Here is a 22,279-nt window from a genome sequence, read left to right on the forward strand (position 1 = left end):
TGTTCGAGTTGTGGTCTGACCAAGGCAGAATAGAGTGATACTATTACTTCCCTTGATCTGGACATTATACTTCTGTGGATGCAGCCTAGAATAGTATTAGCTTTTTTTACTGCTGCATCACACTGTTGGCTCATGGAAGCTTGTGTTTCACCAAGACTCCCAGATCCTTTTCACATGTACTGCTGGTAAGCCAGGTGTCCCACATCCTATATTGGTGCGTCTGGTTCTTCCTGCCTAAGTGTAGAAACTTACATTTGTCTTTATTGAGATTCATTTTTCTAGCTTGCACCCAGATGGTGTTTCCTGCTTGGCAGGGGGTTGGACTCGATGGCCCTTGTGGTCTCTTCCAACTCTATGATTCTATGATGCTATGATTCTATGATTCAGTTCTCCAATCTGTTACAGCCATTCTGAATTCTGATTCTGATTTCTGTGGCATTAGCTACCCCTTCCAGTTTGGTGTCATCTGCAAATTTGATGAGCATCCCCTCAATTCCTTCATCCAACTCATTTATAAAGATGTTAAACAACAATGGGCCCAGGACAGAACCCTGTGGAACCTCTGTCACTCTTTTCCAGGATGATGAACTATTAATGAGTACTCTGGGTTCAGTCAACCAGCTACAAATACACCTAACAGTTACCTCGTCCAACCCACATTTTACCAGCTTCCTTGTGAGAATATCATGGGGGACTTTGTCAAAAGCCTTACTGAAATCAAGATACACTGTATCCACAGCATTTCCCTGATCCACCAAGTTTGTTATTCTATCAAAATAATAACTTATTTCTGAGAAACCCATGCAATCACAGCATCCTTTCTAAATGCTCACAGACCAACTGTTGAATTATCTGTTCTAGGACTTTCCCTGGTATTGATGTCAAGCTCACTGGTTAGCCATTGTCTGTGTTTCCTTTCCCCTCTTTTTGAAGATGGGGACAATATTTGCCCACATCCAGTCTTTAGGGACCTGACCTATTCTGCAAGAATTCTCAGAGATAATAGGCAAAGGATCTGAAATTACATCTGCAAGCTCCTTTAGTTCCCTTGGATGCAGCTCATCAGGCCCTGGAGATTTGAATTCATTTAAAGTAGCTAGGTGTTCCCTTACTACCTCTTTTCCTATTTTGCGTTCCCTCCTTTCGTCATCTATTCTGTTATCACCAGGTTGTGCATCACTTTCCTTTTGAGTGAAGACAGAGGCAAAGTAGGTGTTGAATAGTTCTGCCTTCTCTCTTTCACGCAATAGCATTTCTCCATCTTCCCTATGCAGAGGACCTACCACTTGCTTGTTCTTCCTCTTACTTCGGACATAGCCGATGAAACCTTTTTTTTTTATTATTTCTAACCTCTCTTGCAACCCTGAGCTCATTTTGAGCTGTAGCCAGCCTGATGTTCCCCCTGCAACTGTTGGCTACTCCTGTATACTCCTTCTTTGTTATTTACCCTTTCTTCTATTTCTTATACATCCCCTTCTTAACTCTCAGCTCATCTGTAAGCCCCTTATGCAGCCACACTGGTTTCCTTAGATGCCTCCCACCTTTCTTTCTTGCATTTGGGCCTTCAGTATTTCTCCTTTAAGAAACTCCCATCCTTCTTAGACTCCCTTCTCTTTGAGTATTTCTAACCATGGGATCACACTCAGTAGCTCCTTCAGCTTTTTGAAACTGGCCTTCTTAAAGTCCAGAGTGTGTATCCGACTACGCTCCTGAAACCCAGGAGAACATGATCACTTCCTCCCAAGTTTCTGAGCACTTCCACTTCATCAATCAGTTACTCCCTATTGGTGAGGACCAGGTCCAAAATAGATGATCCCCTTGTTAGTTCTTCCACTTTCTGGGAAATGAAATGGTTAGTGAGGCCATGGAGGCATTTGTCAGACCTTACAGACTTGGCAGAGTTTGAGTCCCAACAGATATCGGGGAAGTTGAAGTCCCCCATGAAATCTGTTTATTGCTGATGGGCTTTTATTTTTTGCCGATGGGCTATTTATTGCTGATGGGCCTTTGGAATTGGTAAGATTAGTTAATAGATCTGTTAAGTCACTGTTGCTAGAAGCTCTGACTGGTTTTTTGCCTATCCCTCACTGCAGGCTAATGTGCTTTCTTTTGACAGACCAGGGCAGAATCATTTCCTGGATTACCCCAGCAGGGACCCACTTGGGTCCCTTGGCAGTGGGTCTTGGTAACCTCCCTAGGTAGACGTCTAACTGTGCTTTTGTGGATTGTAAGAATAATGTTTTTAGGAAGAATCCATGGCTTGTATATTACCTTGTGGTAGCCAATCTGTGTGGGGTGTACCACTTCAGAATGCAGATGAGGGGTGGTGGGCTCGTATGATAGAATGCCTCCCCATAAAAATATTCCCTGCATGCAGAAAGCTAGCACATTTGAGGAAAGGCAGCCCTGGAATTCTCCACCCTTGACATATATAGGGCTGTATGCAACTCAGTTATACTCAAAGTATGTCCATTTGAATTAGTGAACCTATTGTTAGTGATGTCATTCAGTTGGTCTACTCTGAGTACAAGTAGCATTGAATACCACTCAGTTTTCTAAGTGCAGCATTTTTTTATTTATGGAGCAGTGTTCAGCTATGTGAACCCTGTCTGAAGTAGTACAGCCTCAACACGTCAACCAGTTTGGTGTGACTGTGTTGAGTGGCTTAAGAGTGTGCCATCCACAGTTTCCTCCATAGAACTAAAGAAGCTGGAAGAGAGTAGGTTTTGTTAATTCTAAGCAGATCATCTTCTCCTTTTCCTTAGCCTAATAGCTCACAGTTGTGAGGCTAGACATAAACAGAAAGCCCACCTGCAAGTTTTTGTTGTATAGTAGAAACTTGTCTGATGCTAAAATTACTTGCCCTAGGCGAGCAGCTAATAATAAGCCTGCCTTTAGAAGTCTTAATATGTTCCTGAATGTCTGTTCTACAAGCTTCATTTGGAGAATATTTGTGGCTAGGCTCTTTCGCAAAACAGTTTGGGTAACTGGGCTTGTCTTGCATTTGTGACATGAAAACTATGTTGATGTAGAGCTGTGGAAGGCATGAAAATAAAAGAGAAAGTTGTCCTCTATATTGCATGACTTGTGCTAACTGAAGTCACTGGTTTTTTTCCCTAGGGTGTTGAAGATCCTCAGACTCTCTTGATGGAAAAAGAAAGTCTCCTGGCGGATTTGCGTTCTGAAAACCTGACCAAAGATCTAGAGAACCATAATCTTCAAAGGAAAGTTAAGAAGTCCGAACAAGAGTTGCATGATTTGAATCTTGAGAAAGAGACATTGGTAAAGGAACTAGAAGAGGCTCAGCTACAGAAAAGTAGAAGTGACAAAGCCATTAATGTTAGTATTCAATTTTCCCTGTGTTTAAGAAATGCAGTTAAAAATAGTTTGCATAATTTGTAACTTCCTAAACATGAATATGAGTTGAGAGCAGGGAGAACTCACTGGAACTCAGTTCTGGCACCTCTCAGGTGGGCGCCATTGCCATTCTTAGAGAACGAGGGAGGTATTCATGGTGAGTTCCGGCACCTCTTTTTCTCGAAAAGGCTACTGCCACCTCTACTTTGGAGATAAAAGGTAGTCCTCTTGCAACCCCTCCCAGACTTCTGCTTACTCATTGTACCCACACAAATAGAACCTGTTACAAAAGGTTGAAGGTTGTGCTGCTTCTGTTCTGGCTGCTTCAATCCATTCCACTCCCTGCCCCCTACACATGGGTCTAACAATTACTCTAATGTGAGTGGAAGTGAACTTTCCTTACCTCCTCAGTTATTTTTCATCCAGCCCTGTTTCCTTCCTGAATCAGAGTTGGTCTAGAGGAGAAAAGTTTGAATAACTGAGCCTTGAGAGGTGATGTGCGAGGGGATTCAAGTACTCTCACTTGTTTTCTTGTTAAAATGAACACACCGTATATGTGACCTGGTCCAAAAGTGGCTAATTTATGTGGTGTCAGATCTGGTTTAGCCCCTCATTCCCCTCAAGACCACTTGTAATATTACTTAAAGCCAGCAGAGGGGTCTCTCTGTCCACAGATCCAAGGCATCTCCCTCTCTCTGCCGTAATCCACTTATATGTGATAACTGAATTACGGATGCAGTCTCTTGTCTGCTGGTTCTCTGATTCTCCACTCCACCACGGGGTGAACCTCTGAGACACCACCGAGACAGCCTCTATCATTAAGTCCAGGAGTTGGCAACGATGGAACGTTTATAATAGTCTGAAGATAATTTTCAGTGTCTGCATTTACCATAGTCTGCATATCTGTTTTGCCATCATAGCAGGCACCAAACTATAGTGGTTTGAATGTGTTATTCTTTATTCAAAAAATGGTTCTCTTAAATGTGAAAAAACTTTGAGCTACCCTTTGAAAATCATTATGGTTTTGGTGTGTGGAAAAAAGATAGTAAGAATATGAACATAGGGCTTCCAACTCTGCCTTTTTTGTGTTTTTTTGTGTGTTTTTTGTGGGTTTTTTTTTTTGAGGAATAGACTATTGCAGCTGGTATTGGCCTGTGTACTGACATGACATCTAGTTTGTGTGCTAATTTTTGCTTCAGTTCCTCACCAGTGCTGGTATGTTCACTGCTGCCTTAGGAGCATAGGTAGTTGCCTTGTACTGAATCACACCACTGGCCCATCTAACTCAGTACTGTATGCACTGACTGGCAGCTGCTCTCCAGGATTTTAGGCTGGATTTGTTATTGTGTGTAAGGGCTGGGTGCAGATTTGCCCAGCAGAATTATTTGTACCTACCTTGGCTTGAGCTAAAGTTCCTAGGATTTTTCAAAACTTGTATTCAACTGATGTACATTTGTGGTGTGGACATGCTGGCTGTATTTGCATGTCACAGTAGACCATGGTTTAGTACAGGGGTGGGTGACCTTCAGCTCGAGGGCCACATTCTCTCAAAGGCATCCTTTGGCAGGGTGCATTCCAGTGCTAGGCATGGCTAGATGCAATAGTAGGCAGAGCAACAGACGTGACTCTTTACCTTTGTACAGGAGGTTACATTCCATGCATGCAGAAGCCAGAGATTTATACACACCTCCATCTATCCACCTACACATCTATCCATCCAAGTAAGCAAGGTGCGTTGTCACATTTCAAGGACATATTTCGGCCAGGCAAAAGCACTTGAGGAGGGCTTACATCTGAGATCTTATAGAACTGCTGCCTGTCAGAGTAGACTATACAGGGCTAGATGGAGCAATGGTCTGATCCAGGGGTCAGCAAACTTTTTCAGCAGGGTGCCAGTCCACTGTCCCTCAGACCTTGTGGGGGGCTGGACTATATTTTGGGGGGAAATTGAACAAATTCCTATGCCCCACAAATAAGCCAGAGATGCATTTTAAATAAAAGCACACATTCTACTCATGTAAAAACACCAGGCAGGCCCCACAAATAACCCAGAGATGCATTTTAAATAAAAGGACACATTCTGCTCGTGTAAAAACATGCTGATTCTCGGACCGTCTGCAGGCCGAATTTAGAAGGCGATTGCGCCAGATCCAGCCCCCGGGCCTTAGTTTCCCTACCTATGGTCTGGTCTATATAAAGCAATTTCATGTGACTGTCCCTTCTGCTTTTTCCGAGGATGACAAAAAGCCTGGAATGAGAGGATTAAGGAGTTATCTCTCAGGATTTCCACAAGGCTGAATTCATCATTGTGCCACTTTATGACCTCTTAGCTGTTCCCACAGATGTTTGCTCAGAGGACCAAAGTCCTTGCTAAATGATCTGCAGCATCCTCAAAAATTGAAGCCTGATCATCTTTTAATGCGGCCTGCTGTATCAAACACCAGAGCCACTGCTGTGAGTTGAATGCATTTCACCGGAAGCCTGGATGTGAAAATGTTTGCCCATTGAACAGGCAGGCAGGAGTAAAGAGCACATGGCAATATTTTTCTTATTTGACAATTTGGAACCCATTTGAGGGCTGTGATGCAAAATCTCTGTGAACGAGCTCAGCCGCCCCTGTTCTATTAACGTTAGGCAAAATGGTTGCTGTGCTGTGTTGCCAGCCCATAAAACTTTAACAAAATGAACCGTGCCAGGTTTTTTTTTTTTTTTTTGCTCCTTTACATCAAATTCTGAATATAGAAGGGAAATCTGAGCTGCTGGCTGGGAAATTAAATGATATCTAAAATAGAATCATTGTAGAATCAGTGGTCCTTACACATAGTTGGGTAGAAAAGCCACACTGTTGCATATCCATGGGGAATCAGTGGGGAGCCGGCTGTGCAATTGCCTGCTCCCATCCTTCTTATAGGCCCAAGCCAGCTGCTTCTCCTCCTCCTTGTGCCACATGCACTTCAAGGGGGCAGGTGAGCAAGGAGTGATAGTGAGGGGGAGGGGGGAGGGCTCCAGGGCAGAGGCAGTTTTAGGGTAGTGCAACTAGTGTGGTTGCACTGGGCGCCATGCTGTAGGAGATGCCAAAACAATGCTATAGAGCAGAGCATGAGAGGTGGGGACTGCGCCAAATTTTAGCTTGCACAGGGCACCACTGAAATTTGAGAGCCCAAAGCCTGCCACTGCCAGGGGTTGACAGTGGGCGCTCTGTTGAGGTATGGACCTTGACAGGTGGTGACTCCTGAAGTTTTGATACAAGGCAGGAGTGAGGAACCTCAGGAACCAGGGTCAAATATGGCCCTCCAGGCCCTTGAACACTGATAGTGCCTTTTGCTTTTCTAGATGGGGGATAGACAGGGGTGTATGGATTGAAAATGGTGTATAAAAGCACAAAATGTACATTTTTTTGTTCCACCCACATTTGCCTCTGGCCCCACCTACCTCTGCCATGTGATCCCTGGAAGGTTGCCCGAAAAAAACTTTGGCCCTTGAGCTAAAATATGCTTATCAGCCCATGGTGTAAGGGAAGCAAAGCAGCCTGTAGCAAGTCTCAGGAACTAAAAATGGAGGCTGCAGCAGTCCATGGAAGACCACAGGCCAAAGAAGCAAAGGATAAAGCCAAGGGGAATGAAGCTGAAATGTGTTAGTTATGAGCCTAATCTGTTACGATTTTAGAGCTTTTAAATTTATGCTGTGTGAGTGTGTGTGTGTTCTTTGGGGGAAGTCTTGTGCTTGACTCTGATTCTGAGTCTTGGCTGTGGCTGGATTTTGGAGTCATGACACTAATAGCCTACACAGTGAGCTTCGTGGTGGGTTTTAACCCTTTTTTTCCTTTCCAAACCCAACAATATATAATTGCTGTGTCATAGTAATTTCCATTTTCTCTCCTTGGGCCGGGTTTGAAGGCGGATTAATCTTATCTGTAGGAACTAGAATGATCCTGAGCATATGGCTTCTTATGCACCTAAAAACTTGTTTCTGGCATCCAGTAAAGTACAAAAATATTTTCAGTATTAAGGCCAGTTGTATTCTGTGTATTTGACTCAGTGCTGAGACTCTACTGTGCTGTATCTGTGGAGTGGATTGCAGATTTTAGTGTGTTTTTTGCTTTTTGTTTTACTCTCAAGCAGTTAACATTTTGGGGCTTTGGGTGGATTTAGCAGGAAACACAAGTGGACCTTTGAGGTACACGCAGCAGGGCTTTAGTCTTTCTTTAAGCAAATCCCCAAATTCAGGAATTCTTCCAAGCCATTGAGTCTGCAACACATTTGCCAGCAGCTGATTAATAATGTGCATCTACCAAGTAACAGCTGGTTTAATAAGGTGCATCTACCAGTAACCGTCCATCATCTTTGATCAAATGGTTGGGAATAGACAATAAGTCATTGTGTTGGATCTATTATGTGATGGTTGTCCCACCACCCCTGTCCTCAGTCTTAAACTGAAAGGGTTGGGAGCTTAATATTTTAATTATTCATTCTTTTTCCACCTTTTTTCTATTTGACCATGGGGGAGGACACTTCTCTGACCTTCAGTCTGAATTCTTTTAAGAATGGCTTTCCCATTCATTTTCTAAATTCAGTCATTATTCATCACAGAGCACTCCCTGGAAAAATGAGTTGTGGTGGTCAGGAGGTATTTGGCAGAAAGCATCTCTCATGGAGAATTGGCTCATTCTGTTTGTTGAGACATAGAGACCAGTGACTTTCTTTGGGTTGTTCCATTGGAACCTGGTCCCTGAAAAGAAAATACATTTCATTTAAGATAACATAGTGTTTCATTAGTAGAAGGGACTCCAAAATCACTCAACTTGTTTAACCAAAAAAACCCAGGCTGTATAATTGGGATCAGTTTTATTTAGGAAGCTGCATTATGCCAAGTCAGATGATTGGTCCATCTAGTTCAGAATTCTCTATACTCACTGGCAACTGATCTCCAGGATTTCAGGCAGGAAGTCTCTCCCACTGTTCCTGGAGATGCTGGGTACTGAACCTGGTGCGTTCTGCTTGCAAAGCAGATTGTCTATCACTGAACTATCAGCACTTTCCCTTTGTTCCGTGTATATCCCACTTTTTCTTCTATGAAAGATCTTGAGGCATATTCATGTTCCTGTGTGGTCTTGTGTTCAGATAAAACTATAACACCAGAATTCATTCAAAATGCCTGCTGTGGTGAATGCCTCCAATGGCATGAAGCCAAGCGCCTGGGTGATCTTCTTGATAGATAAGGGTTGTACGTGAACAGTGTAATGGCTACTAATTGTCATGGCTAAATATGATCTCATGTCAGTTGCTGTGGATCACAAGCAGTGGAATGATGCTCTTTGAAGGTTTGTCAATTAGGACTGAATGATGCACTGCCCAACCAATCACCCTCTGCCTTCAGCCATTCCTCCTTATTACAACTGGTCCAGGAACTGCAGTGACTGTCAGCTTCCTGCTTTTCAGTGTTGCCCTTTGTAAATATCAGTTGGGGGTAGGAACAAACCCAGAATTAATTAACTGCATTTATTATTGGCTTTAACTTCACAAGTCAGTTGATCCATCTACTGTTGACCTCCCTGCCTTTTGCCCTATTAGTGCCAATGAACATCAGTCTCCATTTGTGCTGCTCTTGCATTCATGTCCTGCTATTTGGTTGCTTACTGAGAACAATTCTGGAGCATACAGGTGTTTGGTTCTGATTCTTATGTTTTTCTGCAGTGGAAAATAATAGGTGTAAATTCAGATTGGGGAAATAGTTTATTTTTAAAAATTATAAATTATGTTTAATGCTTCTTATTTTGATGTCTTCTAAAATACAAGGGGCTGCTGCATCAAACTAATTTCTACTCAGAGTAGACCCAATAAAATAAATGGACCTAGGTTAGTAACGAGCATTAATTTCAGTGGGTCTACTGTGAGTAGAACTAACATTGTTTAAAAGCTTCAGAGTAAGTGTGGTGTATTGGTTACAATATCAGACTAGGACCTGGGAGACCAGGGTTCAAATCTCCACTTATTCTTGAAGCTCACTGGGTGACCCTGGGCTAGTCAGTCTCTGGAAGCCAAGCATACCTTACAGTATTTTTGTGGAGATAATATGCGAGGGGGAGAACCATGCACACCACACCTTGAGCTTGGAGCAAAAGTAGAGTATAAATGGGATAAATGAATGAAAAAAAATCTTTAGAATGTCTAGGAATGTAAAACAGTAAAACGTTAACCCTAACTTGAGCTGTTACTTAAAAGGATTTATTTCATCTTTGTTTCAGCTCACAGTCCCCCCCCCCTTTCCTTTTCTTTACTTGATTCACTTATGTCTTCTCTCCCCCATGTTCTCTTTCTTGGTTAGGACCTTAGAAACCAGCTAGAGAAATTTCACGATGAAATGGCTGACAAAGAAAAGGCCCTTGAGCTTCATTACAGTGTTCTTTTGAGTGAAGGCAATCAGAAATTGCAGAGCCAGGAATTAGTCATCACACACCTCACAGCCAGCATTGCTCAGAAGGATGAGTTACTCCAGGTAGGAATATTGGAGCAAAACTGAAGTGCAGGATTTTATACAAGGGTGTTTAAAATGTTTACATTTGCTCCCTGTTCTTTTTACCATATATGCTGTTTTAGTTCACTACTTTTGATGAGAGTTGTGGCATGTTTCACAAAGTCTCATGTTGCAATAGTGGAGAATGGGTTGCTCTCTAGATGCTGTTAGACCTCAGCTCCTATCAGTCCCAGCCAGTATGGCCAGTTGTCAAGAGATGATGGGAGTTGTAGTCAAGCAGCATCTGGAGAGTCACAATGGGTTTCTTTTGGATGGGGACAAAATACAGGAGAGGTGCTGGTGCTCACATTCACATTTTCATGTGCTCTGAGGTGGCTTAAGAAAATTCCCATAAATCTGCTATCTTCTCTGCTAAACTTCTGTACTTCTGTTTTCACAGTTGGATGGAGTACTGCAATTGTCTGGTCCTTCCAACCACTATGCAAACTATATTTGTGTAATTGCATTAAAGGTGCTTAAAATGTGTTGGAAAGGAAGGGTCATAGTCAGTACTTTTCCCCAAGCAAAGTAGGTGCGTGAGCTTGCTATGAAGTTGTTATAGTAAGTTGCCAAGCGACTCTGGGCAGCTTTGAAAGATGCCGGTTTGACAATAGCTGCGTTCATCGCCTGCAGAGGTGCTAAAAACTATGGCAAGCTGTTTGCCAGGCTCAGGGGTTTTCAACCTTTTTGAGTCTATGGCTCCCTTGACCAACTACATTCTTTCTACAGCACCCTTCTGGGGCTCAGGAGCCCAGTTATGTTATCCCTTGCCTGTAGAGTTGGCAGCCCCTGAACCCTTTTCGAACACCCTCCCTTGTGGAGTGTTCCCTCAGCCTCCTCTCCTCTCCCCTCTCCTTGGGAGTTCTCTGGGCAGCCACTGCAGTCAACCCTGGCCTCTGAGATACTCCTCACCCCAAAGAGAGGCACCTCCTCACACAGCTCCACATGGATCTGGGAACATGATGTCCCCAACCTTAACAGCCTGATGGAGACTGGCCGAAGGTTAATATGAGACCACCATCTTACTTTGGAGGCAGCAGTAGCAGCAGCAGATGCTGCTGGGCCCACATGGTGGAAAGGCTCCCCTTCGGTGCCAGCCACTCAGCTCCCAGGCAGGGGAAAAGGCCAGTACAGCGCCTGCCTGCCTGCCTGGCCTCCCACTTATCTGTCCATTCCCAACAGCAAGGGCTGGTGGACTGGCTGGCTGGCCTCCCTCACCCACTTGCTTGCTTACTCCGAGGTCACCTCAGCTCCTGGCAACCAGCATCCCCTGGCCAGCTCCAGAGGTACCATTTGCCTCCAGAGCTTGTAGCCAGGGCTGCTACAATAAACAGCCGTCCAAGCCTTTGGGAGGCAGAGACGTGAGAGGGCATCAGAGAAGGGAGGGAAGGAAAGAGGGACAGAGGACAGTGTTGCCCATGGCACCCCAACCATCATGAAAAGCACCCCCGGGTGTCATGGCACACTGGTTGAAAACCACTGGCCTAGCTAGTTGGGGTGTCGCCCCTGGTTCTGTTGAAGGTCACATAAATGCACCACCACCTCCTTCATTCTCTTTGATTCAGGCGGATGACTAGGGCAGCTTGGAAGAGCCCTCACACAAACGTTTGTGCATGTGTGCAGTGTTAGAGGCCTGACTGGAAAGTTCACAGTCCACTGCTGCTACATGGGAGACAGATTGAAAAAAAGGAAATATAAATTGGCCCTTCTCTATATCTAGGAATGGCTAGGAACTAGGTGGAGTCAGATCTAAAAAAAAAAGTGTAGGCTCGCGCATGCTGGCCAGTTTCTGATTTGACATGAAATGTTCGTTTTGGGCTTCTTAAAGGTAAAGGGACCCCTGACCATTAGGTCCAGTCGTGACCGACTCTGGGGTTGTGGCGCTCATCTCGCTTTATTGGCTGAGGGAGCGGGTGTACAGCTTCCGGGTCATGTGGCCAGCATGACTAAGCCGCTTCTGGCGAACCAGAGCAGTGCACAGAAACGCTGTTTACCTTCCCGTCTGAGTGGTACCTATTTATCTACTTGCACTTTGACGTGCTTTCAAACTGCTTGGTTGGCAGGAGCAGGGACCGAGCAACGGGAGCTCACCCCGTCATGGGGATTCGAACCGCCGACCTTCTGATCGGCAAGTTTGGGCTTCTTAGAAATATGTAAAAGCAAGAAGTGGGTGAGGAGTGTGTGGCCCGCAATGGCACCCACCTGAGAGGTGGCAAAATTGCTCTGGTGTGTTTTGGCCAAAAACCTGCTATTCTTAATTTAGTGGGTAAAGCATAGACATTGCAAGCAGAAGGCCCTAAGTTCCAGCTCCAAAATCTCTAGAGAGGGTTGAGAGTCTCATGTCTGAAACCCTGGAGAGGTGCTGCCAGTCATTGTAGACAATTGTAGGCTGGGGCTAGTGAGAGTTAGTGTCAAATAGCATTTGGTGGGCACTGGTTTGAGAAAACCCTGGTTTGGGAACTCACACCATTTGACGTGTGGCAGATGGCTTCTGAAAAAGGACTTTGAAAGTGGTGGTGCTCCAGATTTGGAATGTTACCATCTTCCAAAGATGCCTATCTGGTACCTACTTTGATGGCCGTTTTGGCATCAGACAGATTTTTTTTGGTTTTGTTTTCCAGGCTATAGAAATGTTTAATCCATTTTATCTATGCTGGTAGTTTTCGTTGTTTTGGATTTGCTGCTTTTATCATGTTGTTCTTACGTTGTTGTATTTAATTCTTTGTAAGCCACCCTGAGACCTTGCTTGAGGGGCTGGATGGAATTCTTCTTCATCATCATCATCATCGTTGTGACATGTATCTATCTTGTTTTCCTTAGAAACTTGATGGAGTGATTAAAGAAAAGGCCATGGAGTTTCAGACTCTTTTAAAAGATAAAGAGGATCTTCAGAAGCAGAACGAAGATTTAGAAAAGGAGAAGTGTGCTGCCCAGTCACAGCAGCCAATGATCCAGATGATCCCAGATTTAGAGGTAGGTTTGACACTTAAAAAAAAAATTTAAAAAAAGAAAAGGCTACTGGAGATTACTGGTTGGGGTTGTAAATGGTTTTAACTGATTTTAATCTTGTATTTTTCTATTGTTGTGAAGTCAAACTGTTGGAAGGTTACAGCATCTGCTGTGGCTGCAGAGACTGATATGGGAGAGACTTGTTTTGTTGCAGCTGGGACAAATGAAGGAGTAATGTGCTACTGAAGTTGCACCATGGCATTTGTTCTCTTTGTGATCCTCCCAATGGTCATTCTTCATCTGGTCACTGCTATGGATGCATGACCTGACTTCTGTCTAGTCACTGCAGTTGCCTGTAAGGAATTTCCACATGGCAGGGTTGATGTTGCCAATTTTCATGTCTCGTTTACAGACATTTTTGTAACGGGCCTGGTGCCCAAATTCACAGAGAGACCCTGACTGAAACCAGCTCCTTTTAGAACACATCCTTTGGGATCCTGCCATCTTCCATTCTGTGGACATATCTAAGCTGCTGAGACAGGAGTGTGAACATGCTCTGAATGTGGGAGAGCTTGAGAGAGCACATCTTTGTTTGAGACTCTGTCATGTCTTCCTGATGCAGCACATCTGGAAGGCACTGAGGCATCACTTCTAGCAGTTGCAATTTGCCCACAAAGCAGTGTGCTCAACATGCAAGCCTGGTAGATCTTCACCTTGGTCATTAGCACCACATTCTCCCATACCATTTTGGAGGGTGAGCCATTGCTGTAGCTGCCATGTCAGTACTCTTGTCTAGCTCACTGTCAGTGAGGAGGCTGTTGGTTATGGTGGAACCCTGGTAGACAGAATTGTCTGCCACCTCAAGCATGTGGTCAGCACCACTGTTTGTAGGGAAGGCGTCTGAAGATGAGCAGTCATATTGGACAGTGCTACACATGTTCTTGTGGAAGGACATGATCATCTTGTGAAGCTTTGGTGGCATCCTATCTTACTGAACTGTGTGAAGAGTCCTTTTCAGCTGATGAGGTCAAAGGCCATCGTCATTTCTTTGGAGATGTACAAGGGGCAACTCTGCTCTCTGCATTTCTCCTGCAGCTGGCTCAGTGAGAAAATCATGTTGACTGTTGACCTCTCAGTTCTAAAGCTGCATTATGACTCATGATAGACCCTGAGTGAGTGACTGTAATCTGTTGAGAACTACATGGGTGAAGGCATTCCCCACAGTGCTTAGCAGGGAGATTTCATGGTAGTTCTTGCAGTCATGACAGCCACCTTTGTGCTTGTAGAGGGTCACAATGCTGGAGTTGCACATTTCTTGTGGCACAGATCCTCGTTCCCAACTCCACAATAGCAGGCTGTGGCAGTGTGTCAGGAAGGAGGAATTGAAACCAGCTTTTATCACTTCTGTTGGGATTCCAACTTGTCCTGAGGCTATACCACATGCCTGAGAGTTGGTGGCATTTTTCAGCTCATCAAGGGAGGGAGGGACATCCAGCTCTTCCAAGACAGGCAGAGTCTGGATACTGTTGATTGCTGGGTCAGAGCCCATGTTTTCCTGCAAGTATAGTTCTTGATAGCACTCTGCCCAATGCTTTACATGTTTGCTGCAGTCTGTGCTGATCTTCCCAACAAGGTTTTCAGTGATGCAGCTTTCCAGACTGTTTGTCTAAAGGCTTTCTTCATGCCTTTGTACATTTTGGTTGCCAAAGTCAGCAGCAAGTTGAATGCTCTGATGCAGCTTTAGCCATTAATCACTGGCACATTGTCTGGAAATCTGCTGGGCATCACCCCATGTGTGATGATCGCCCCCAACTCTGGCATTGAAATCTCCTAGCAGGAATAGGTCTTTGCAGTCTGGGACCCTTCTGATAGGCTGGTCTAATTCCTAGGTCCTTGGTCTGTATGTCAGAGCATGTAATTGGGAGAGTAGACACTCAAGATGTTAATTTGACCAGAGGTAGTTGAGAGGTGGAGGGAAAGCAAGTGTTCTGAGTCCTTGTTTGGCGGTTCTGTTGCAAGACAGATGGAGTTCCTCACTGTGAAGCCTACACTGTGAGTATGTGGCTCGTCTCCTTGCTCCCAAAAGGTGTAGTTCTTTTCTTGGAGACAGCCATTTGAAATGAGTCTGGTCTCCTCCCATAAAGCAGAAACATCAATGTTGAGCTCATTTTCAGCTCATGGTCATTGATGACCATCTTCCATGAGTCATTGACCAACAACAGGTTGGTGGACAAGCCAGGACACATGGCCCTGATATTCCAGCTTGATAGGTGCAAGAGGATTTGTTTCTTTTCTTTTTGCCAGTTGCAGAAGCTCAGTCCCCTTGCTGAGTGACACTCTGAGTGCCAAGCACCCACTGAAGCAGGTGGACAGTGGTGGGTCAGCATTTTATTCACCGGGGATTTCCCAGCTCAAGGCAGGCAGTAACTGACCAGTGAAACATGATTATGTGTTCAATTGGCCAAAGCAACATGTAGCACTTGTACCATATGCCAATCAAGTTGAGCTTACAGCTCATAACCGCTGCCTCCTGCATTGTTTTTACTTTAGCCCATCATTATCCTAGATGGGCTGTCTTCCCAGGCTGATGAGCTCCATCTGCCCCTTCGGTGGGGGGGGAGTGGAGTATACATGTCCTTAAGGCATGTGCTGATTCCTTGGGAATAGGTAAATAATAATAATCTCCCTAGGCCCTAAGTACAGTGTGGATGTACCTTTATGTTGGTTTGTGCAGCTGTCTACATCATTGATTCAGATGAATATGAGACCTGTAGTGGGACCATGCAGCTGGCTTTACACTGAGGAAATGGCATTGCCTCTTCCAGGCCCACTTCCTGCAATTTCTGTCTAGTGGTATAAAGCACTGCAGAAGGCATCTATTTGGCTTTCTGATAGTTCAGATTACATTTGAACATCTTGCCACAACACCAAGGGCAATAAATTTGCTTGTACTTGGAGAATGCTGTCAAAGGTCTGGTTGCGGATTCCTTATAGAAGAGTGTGCAAGAGATGGGTGGAATTACAGAAAACATGTCTAGTTGTGTAACTGGTGGAAAGGGCAAAGAAAAAAAGATCAGTGGTGTGTTGCAAAGGAGGCATTAGGATCTATGGGATGCTGTTGAAGCTGAGACTAGAGTGTCAGCCTTAAATGGGCTACTAAGGAGGAGGTGTGGCAGGAGGTGCAGAAGAAGGGATTAATTAATTAATTAGCTGAAGCTAATGGAAGACACTTGGCACTGCTGAGGCCGCCTGAGCCTCAAGCAACAGTAAAGGATCTACAGGTAGAAGTAACCCTAAGCCAAGTACTTCAGAGGGTGTGTAACTCCATCAAGAGCAGGCAACCACCCTTCTATCTTGTCTCGGGAGCCACCCACTACCAGTGCCTTGGTCTTATCTGGATTGAGCTTCAGTTTGTTGGCTCTCATACAGTTCATTTCTGAGGCAAGACACTTGTCCAGCACATCCACTGCCATAACTGCAGATGTAAAGGAGTAGAGTTGTCTGTCATCAGCAAATTGCTGACAACATACTCTAAATCTCCAGATGACCCCACTCAGCTGGTTCATGTAGATGTTAAACAGCATAGGAGATAAAATTGAACCCTGAGGAACCCTACATTGAAGGTTCCACAGGGCTGAAGAGTGCTCCCCAAGCACTACACTTTGAAAACAACCATCTACAGGTGAAACTCGAAAAATTAGAATATCGTGGAAAAGTTCCTTTATTACAGTAATTCAACTTAAAAGGTGAAACTAATATATGAGGTAGACTCGTGACATGCAAAGCGAGATATGTCAAGCAAAAGGGGCCCAAATCAAATCCTGAGTACATATGCATGCTTCTACTTCTCAGAGGTCCAATATTGCTCTATTTGCAATCCTTGTTTTGCTGATTTCATTTAATATTCTAATTTTCTGAGATTGTTAATTTGGGGTTTTCATCAGCTGTATGCCATGATCATCACAATTATATAAAGGCTTGACATATCTTGCTTTGCATGTCATGAGTCTATCTCATATATTAGTTTCACCTTTTAAGTTGAATTACTGAAATAAATGAACTTTTCCACAATATTCTAATTTTTCGAGTTAGACAAACACAATTCTCCAGGATGGAAGAGGGACTGGCACACGGCACAGTCACCAACTGCTTGTGCTGTGTGCTCCTTACCTGGTGTCCCCACACCATACCTGCCGCTACCATCAACCACTGTGTGATTGGGGTCCTTCTGCTCTCTCCTGCTCCTCTCTTCCTGGAGCATGACTTGGTGTGTTCTTTGAACTTAAATGAGGCTCACGTAACCAAAGCTCATAAAAGTCATGTTTCACTCAAGGGTTCTGCAAATACACAACTTTTGTGTCCTGTTTACTGGGTAAGATGACTTACTCTTACTTGAAAAAGTGTGTGTGTGTGTGTGTTTTTCTATGGAATCCTTTGACCTGGACACCTTGATTGTCAGCCCTTCCCTGAGTCAAAGACCCCACGGATAGCATTGCCTACAAACTAGCTGGTAAGGGCTTTATCATTGTTTGTGAAGTGGTGTGGTGTGGATCTGGGCAAGGGTTATTGTAGGATTCAGGAGCGAGCAGCAATCGCACCCTTGTCCTTTAATTTGGGGGTAGAAGTCAGGTGTACTTGCTTCACTGGTGTGCTCCCCTCACCAGATTGTAGAATGGAGGCAACAAACAACTGAAGGGTATGGGAGCCCAGAGTGTTTTCAGACTGAGCTTTCACTGCTCGGGAATGGGAAGGGGTGGTGACAAGGAGAAAGAGGTGAAGGAAGATATTTATATCGTGTTGGAAGGATAGGGTTTCTGTCCCTGTTCTCTTGCCCAGTTGTTTGTGTGATGTGTGCATGCATTCTGACATTAACTGAAGGTCCTGCCTGCTGTCCTTTCCTCACAATCTTAAATCGTGATTCTCCATTCGGAACAACCCTGTTATTGGCCTTATAGCTGGTCAAAGAAGAGATCCTTCATGGGGTTCTTCTCCCTCCCCCTCCCCCTTCTGGGTACCCAGCACCACACGTAGCACACAAATACAACGTGCGTAAATGGGGAGTTGCGTGTACTTGCAACACAAGGACACAGGCCATGCAAACAAGCTGTTTAGCGCAAATACAAGCCACATGGTAGATTCTATGACACATAACAAGCACAAAAATATTTTGCTGCTCCATTATAATTTGCACTGTGCTTGTGACCTTTTTAATGTTTAGAGACATTAATGTCTTAGAGACATTGTGTGCATTCGGGGCAGGGATAAGTCCCATGCATAGAGCTGGAGTACTTAAATTGCTGTAGCTCTAGAATTATAGGCAATGCACCAAAGTTTATTCATGTGGCCAGAGCTTTGCACCTGATGTTTTCCTAGGTTGGAAGCTGATGTTCTTTGTTGTCATTGCAGTGATGCAGATGTGCTGGAGTGATTGAAATTGATGCAGCCTGCCAGTTGTTGCTGAGTCATCTCAACTGTTCAAACTTATGTGGGCGATTTTTTCTCCCCTTCTGAGCATGCCCTGTCTTTCAAAATTGCCATGAACACATTGCACTCAGCCTCTCAGAAGTGATTGATGTTGGGAAAGTTCTTGTCAGGGTTGACTTCCTTAGGCAAGGCAGGTCTGTTTCTGTAAATGAGATTGGTCCCTTCCCCCTATCTACACACTTGAAACATTCCCAAATTCTTCTTTGTGTACACTGGCTAAGAATATATCTTATTGTTAGTTTTATAGAGCACCACCTACATCAGCGATGGGGAACTTTGGCCCTCCAAGTGCTCAGCTCCAACTCCCATCTGTCTTCACATTCATCATGCTAGCTTGGGCTGATGGGAGTTGTAGTTCAGCAACACCTGGACTGATTTATGAGCACAGTTCTTCATGAAGTAGTAGCATTCAGGCCTCTGCCCTGTGGGACTTACAATCTCTCACTCATCACAGGGGAGGAAATGGAGGCAGGGGTGAAAAGGGAAGGATTCCACTGTCCAATTCTTCATACCATAGCTTAAAGAAGAAGTGGAGATTTCCCAGTGGAATTGGGGGGTGCATGGTGGCCTGCTCCTGTGAACACATATAGTGATGTGCACCTTTCATCAACACGCTACTATTTTTATGGGAGCTCCTTCCTCTCCCATCTGAGGTTATAGCCCTCCCTGTGCTAAACAGTGTGGGGCGTGGACTTTCAAATGATTGGAAGCTCCTTGTTGCAGCTCCTTGTGATGTAATTCCTTCTCCCACTTCAAATTATTTTGAATTGTGAAATAACACCAACAAGATCAAATGCTAAAAACCAATTAAACATTTAAAATGCATATGTGTTTCTGTGTTGTATTTGTACTATCGCTACGACAGCTGCTTCTCAGCATTCCACTTGTCACTTAGGAGCAAGGCCACCTGCAATCAATCCGCCAGGTAGATTGTCCTGATTTTACTACAAAGAAATGACCCAGTGGGGTGATGCTCGTTTAGTGCCACGTATTTCAGGATGATTCCACCAGGGCAGAAATCCACTGTCAATGGCAACCTCTATATAAGTAAGCTTCTCTTCTGGAAACCAGATGCAGTTAAGGCAGAGTTGTTCTTCATGGGTGGACCTAGCTAGCCAACCTTCTAGCTCCTCCATATGACTGCTCTTCTCCAGGTGCATCAGAAAAAGGCTGGGGGCGCTAACATTCCCAGCCAACAATGTTAAAAAGCCAGAGTACATGCTCAGGATCTCTTAAGATATAAGGCATCACCTATCTGTATTCATGATTTGAAATCTGCACTTTTGCTTAGGAATATGTTCTGGGCCAGGGTGGGGGGCATGGAGGATGGTTTAATACTAACAAGAATTTCAAGATTATGAAAATTTGACATAACACTATTTTATCTCCTTTCTAAAAGCCTGAATATTAAATGGGATCTCAGGAGACTATGTAAAACTATTGGTGCTACATCTCTCCCCAGAATGGCATGTAAACAACAGAGGGTTTCTTAAATGAAATCTACTTTTTGACATAGACATATTTCTTCTTTTCCTTCCCAGACACCCCCTAATCTAGAAGAAATTGATCACTGTGACAGTATGTGTTTGTCAGAAGTTGGGGAAACACAAGTAGTTGTGAATAAACATGGTATGTTTATCGTTTTAGTATACTAGATAAAGTCATGAAGCCAACCCAACTTGGCTAGGGGTTCAAAACCTCACCCTGTTGGTCCACGGTGGCCTGCTGTGATCGTAGAGGGGTTACATGCCCTCCTGGCAGATCATGGCAGCCCTCAGAGGCTGGATGTCATGTGATATCATCAATCAAACTCTAAGGGACCAGTCAAACCATGGGGTGGCCTTAAGCATTTGACAGGAGATAGTACTCTTTTACTACTCATGTTAACTCAGAAGAAAGTTATAGTGAACTCAATGGGGCTTATCCTTTATCAAGTTTGTTTTGGATCAACTAAGGGGTTATACCGTGTGAGACTTAAAAGTGTAGTTAGCAATGAAATCCCAAAAGTAAGGTACATTGAGTTCAATGGAATTGACTCCCAGAGACATGTATTTAGAAGTGCAGCCTCAGCCTTTTAAAGCAGTTAGCAGGATTAATTCTTTGAGCAGGGCTCTACATTCACCACAGGCCTCTTAAACTGATCCAGCTCCCATCTTTGGCGATCACTTGTAGCGAGTAAGATTATCTTCCATGAAAATGGTCTTAACAGTGTGTCCATGGTGACTGTGAAGGCCACTTCTGGATCTGCACATCCTTCCACAGTGGTGACATAGATTTCTAGGTGGGAGTTGATGACAGTGAGGATTTGCCAAACGTGCCTTCCTCTTAGCTCCTTTCTCCCTTTCGTCCTGAGTTCATGCTTCTTCAAAGTCCATGACACCTTTGGTAGAGACTGTTCTTCAATTGGAGTTCTCGCAGGCCAGTGCTTCCTAGTTGTTGGTGTTCATACTACATTTTTAAAGATTTGCCTTGAGAGCGTCTTTAAACCTCTTGTGTTGTTCACTGGGGTTGCACTTTCCATTCTTAAGTTGGGAAGAAAGTAGTTGCTTTGGAAGACAGGAACCAGGCATCCAAACAACGTAACCAGTCCAGTGAAGTTGATTCTGAAGAATCATTTCTTTGGCACATACCAGGCTGACCATTAGTCAGAGATGCTGAGAGGTGCCTGGAAGGCACCTCTGTTCTAGGCAACAGTTTACATTGTTGAACTGTTCTGATAACCAAGGATACCTGGTGGTCGAACAAACTGACAAGCAGTCAACCCATGGAGCATGATTTTCTCCTGTCTAGATTGCTTTCAGGTCCGAGCTGCTGTTCCTGTTAGGAGTATTGTAAGGAATCTCCAGATAGCAAGTCTTTACTTCTCTACTTGTTTTGTATGTCAGGGTGTCGAATGCTTCATTAATTGTTTCTGTATTATAACCTGTGTTGGCTATGTATCTGCCTTATTCTTTGTAATTCATTGGGGAACTCATTGGAATAACTCATGCTTTCCATAGAAGAGATTGTAATCATATGCAGAGAAGAATACAATATTGCTCCTAATGGCCTCATCGCTGTTGATTTGCCAGAAGCTTTTCAAATATAAAGATGTGGTTGTGTAAATGCAGTGATGAATAAGAAAGGAGCCAGAAGCCACCTGTTTAATGCTTTCTATGTGTAATCAGTGGATTCAGACAAATGGCTGAAATGTAAGTGCTGACAGTGAAACAGCAAAGCCACCACAAGTGAATTTAGCATGTCTGTCTGTTGTCACGGGTGATTGGCGGTAGTGCTCGTTTTCTGTGATGTATCTTAAGCATTCAAACAGTTATAGTGTCAGAATATTCATCTTCTTCACCCCCTCCACTACCATATTCTTAGCTAAACAAAGATACCACACCGTTGATCCATCCTGTCTATCTAGCTACCATCCAATTTCCCTTCTACCCTTTCTAGACTCTTAGAACAGGTTGAAGAACTTGTGGTGGTGTTGGACTCCAACTCCCATTAGTCACAGACAGCATGATAAATGGTCAGGTATAATGGGAGTTGTGGTCCAGCAACACCTAAGAGAACCACAGGTTCCCCATCCCTGTCATAGAATTAGGAGTGCCACCACTGTGAAGGTTCACTTCTGAGAAGAACCATCTGTTGCATCTGGTATGACAGACTTGCTGGGAGGAATGAGCCTGATAAAAATCTTAACCTATGGGCAGACATATCTGGAGGCAGGTGGTCCTTCCTGTGACTACATGTCACAGAGTGCTGTTAAAGGTCAGAAGCAGTACTTTGAACCAAGCATGGAAATTATGCAGGAAACTATGTAGTTGATGAGACAATGAGATCTAGCAAGAGGAGGTTCTGAGAGGCTTTCTGGATAACACAGTAGGAAGGAAGGCAAGCAAAGTCAAGGTTAATTATCGTCTAGATGAGAGAAGGTCACAGCATGAAACCCCTGCAAAAGTGTGCACAACCTGAAGCTTTGGAAACTTAA

General features: G+C 44.1%; 1 protein-coding gene across 6 annotated transcripts in view; it reads left to right on the forward strand.

Moving 5' to 3' along the window:
• The window catches only part of CDK5RAP2 (CDK5 regulatory subunit associated protein 2), a 134,921-nt gene that overhangs the window by 31,921 nt on the left and 80,721 nt on the right, over positions 1-22,279 (forward strand). For all 6 annotated transcript variants that reach the window (XM_080990771.1, XM_080990766.1, XM_080990767.1 and 3 more), the window contains exons 12-14: positions 3,121-3,339; positions 9,682-9,852; positions 12,691-12,843. In XM_080990771.1, the coding sequence (XP_080846897.1) occupies positions 3,121-3,339; positions 9,682-9,852; positions 12,691-12,843 (543 nt within the window). The remainder of the gene's footprint in view (positions 1-3,120; positions 3,340-9,681; positions 9,853-12,690; positions 12,844-22,279) is intronic.

The sequence above is a fragment of the Podarcis pityusensis genome (genome assembly GCF_964106645.2).
Source record: "Podarcis pityusensis genome assembly, chromosome: Z".
In the NCBI taxonomy this organism is placed as follows: domain Eukaryota; kingdom Metazoa; phylum Chordata; class Lepidosauria; order Squamata; family Lacertidae; genus Podarcis; species Podarcis pityusensis.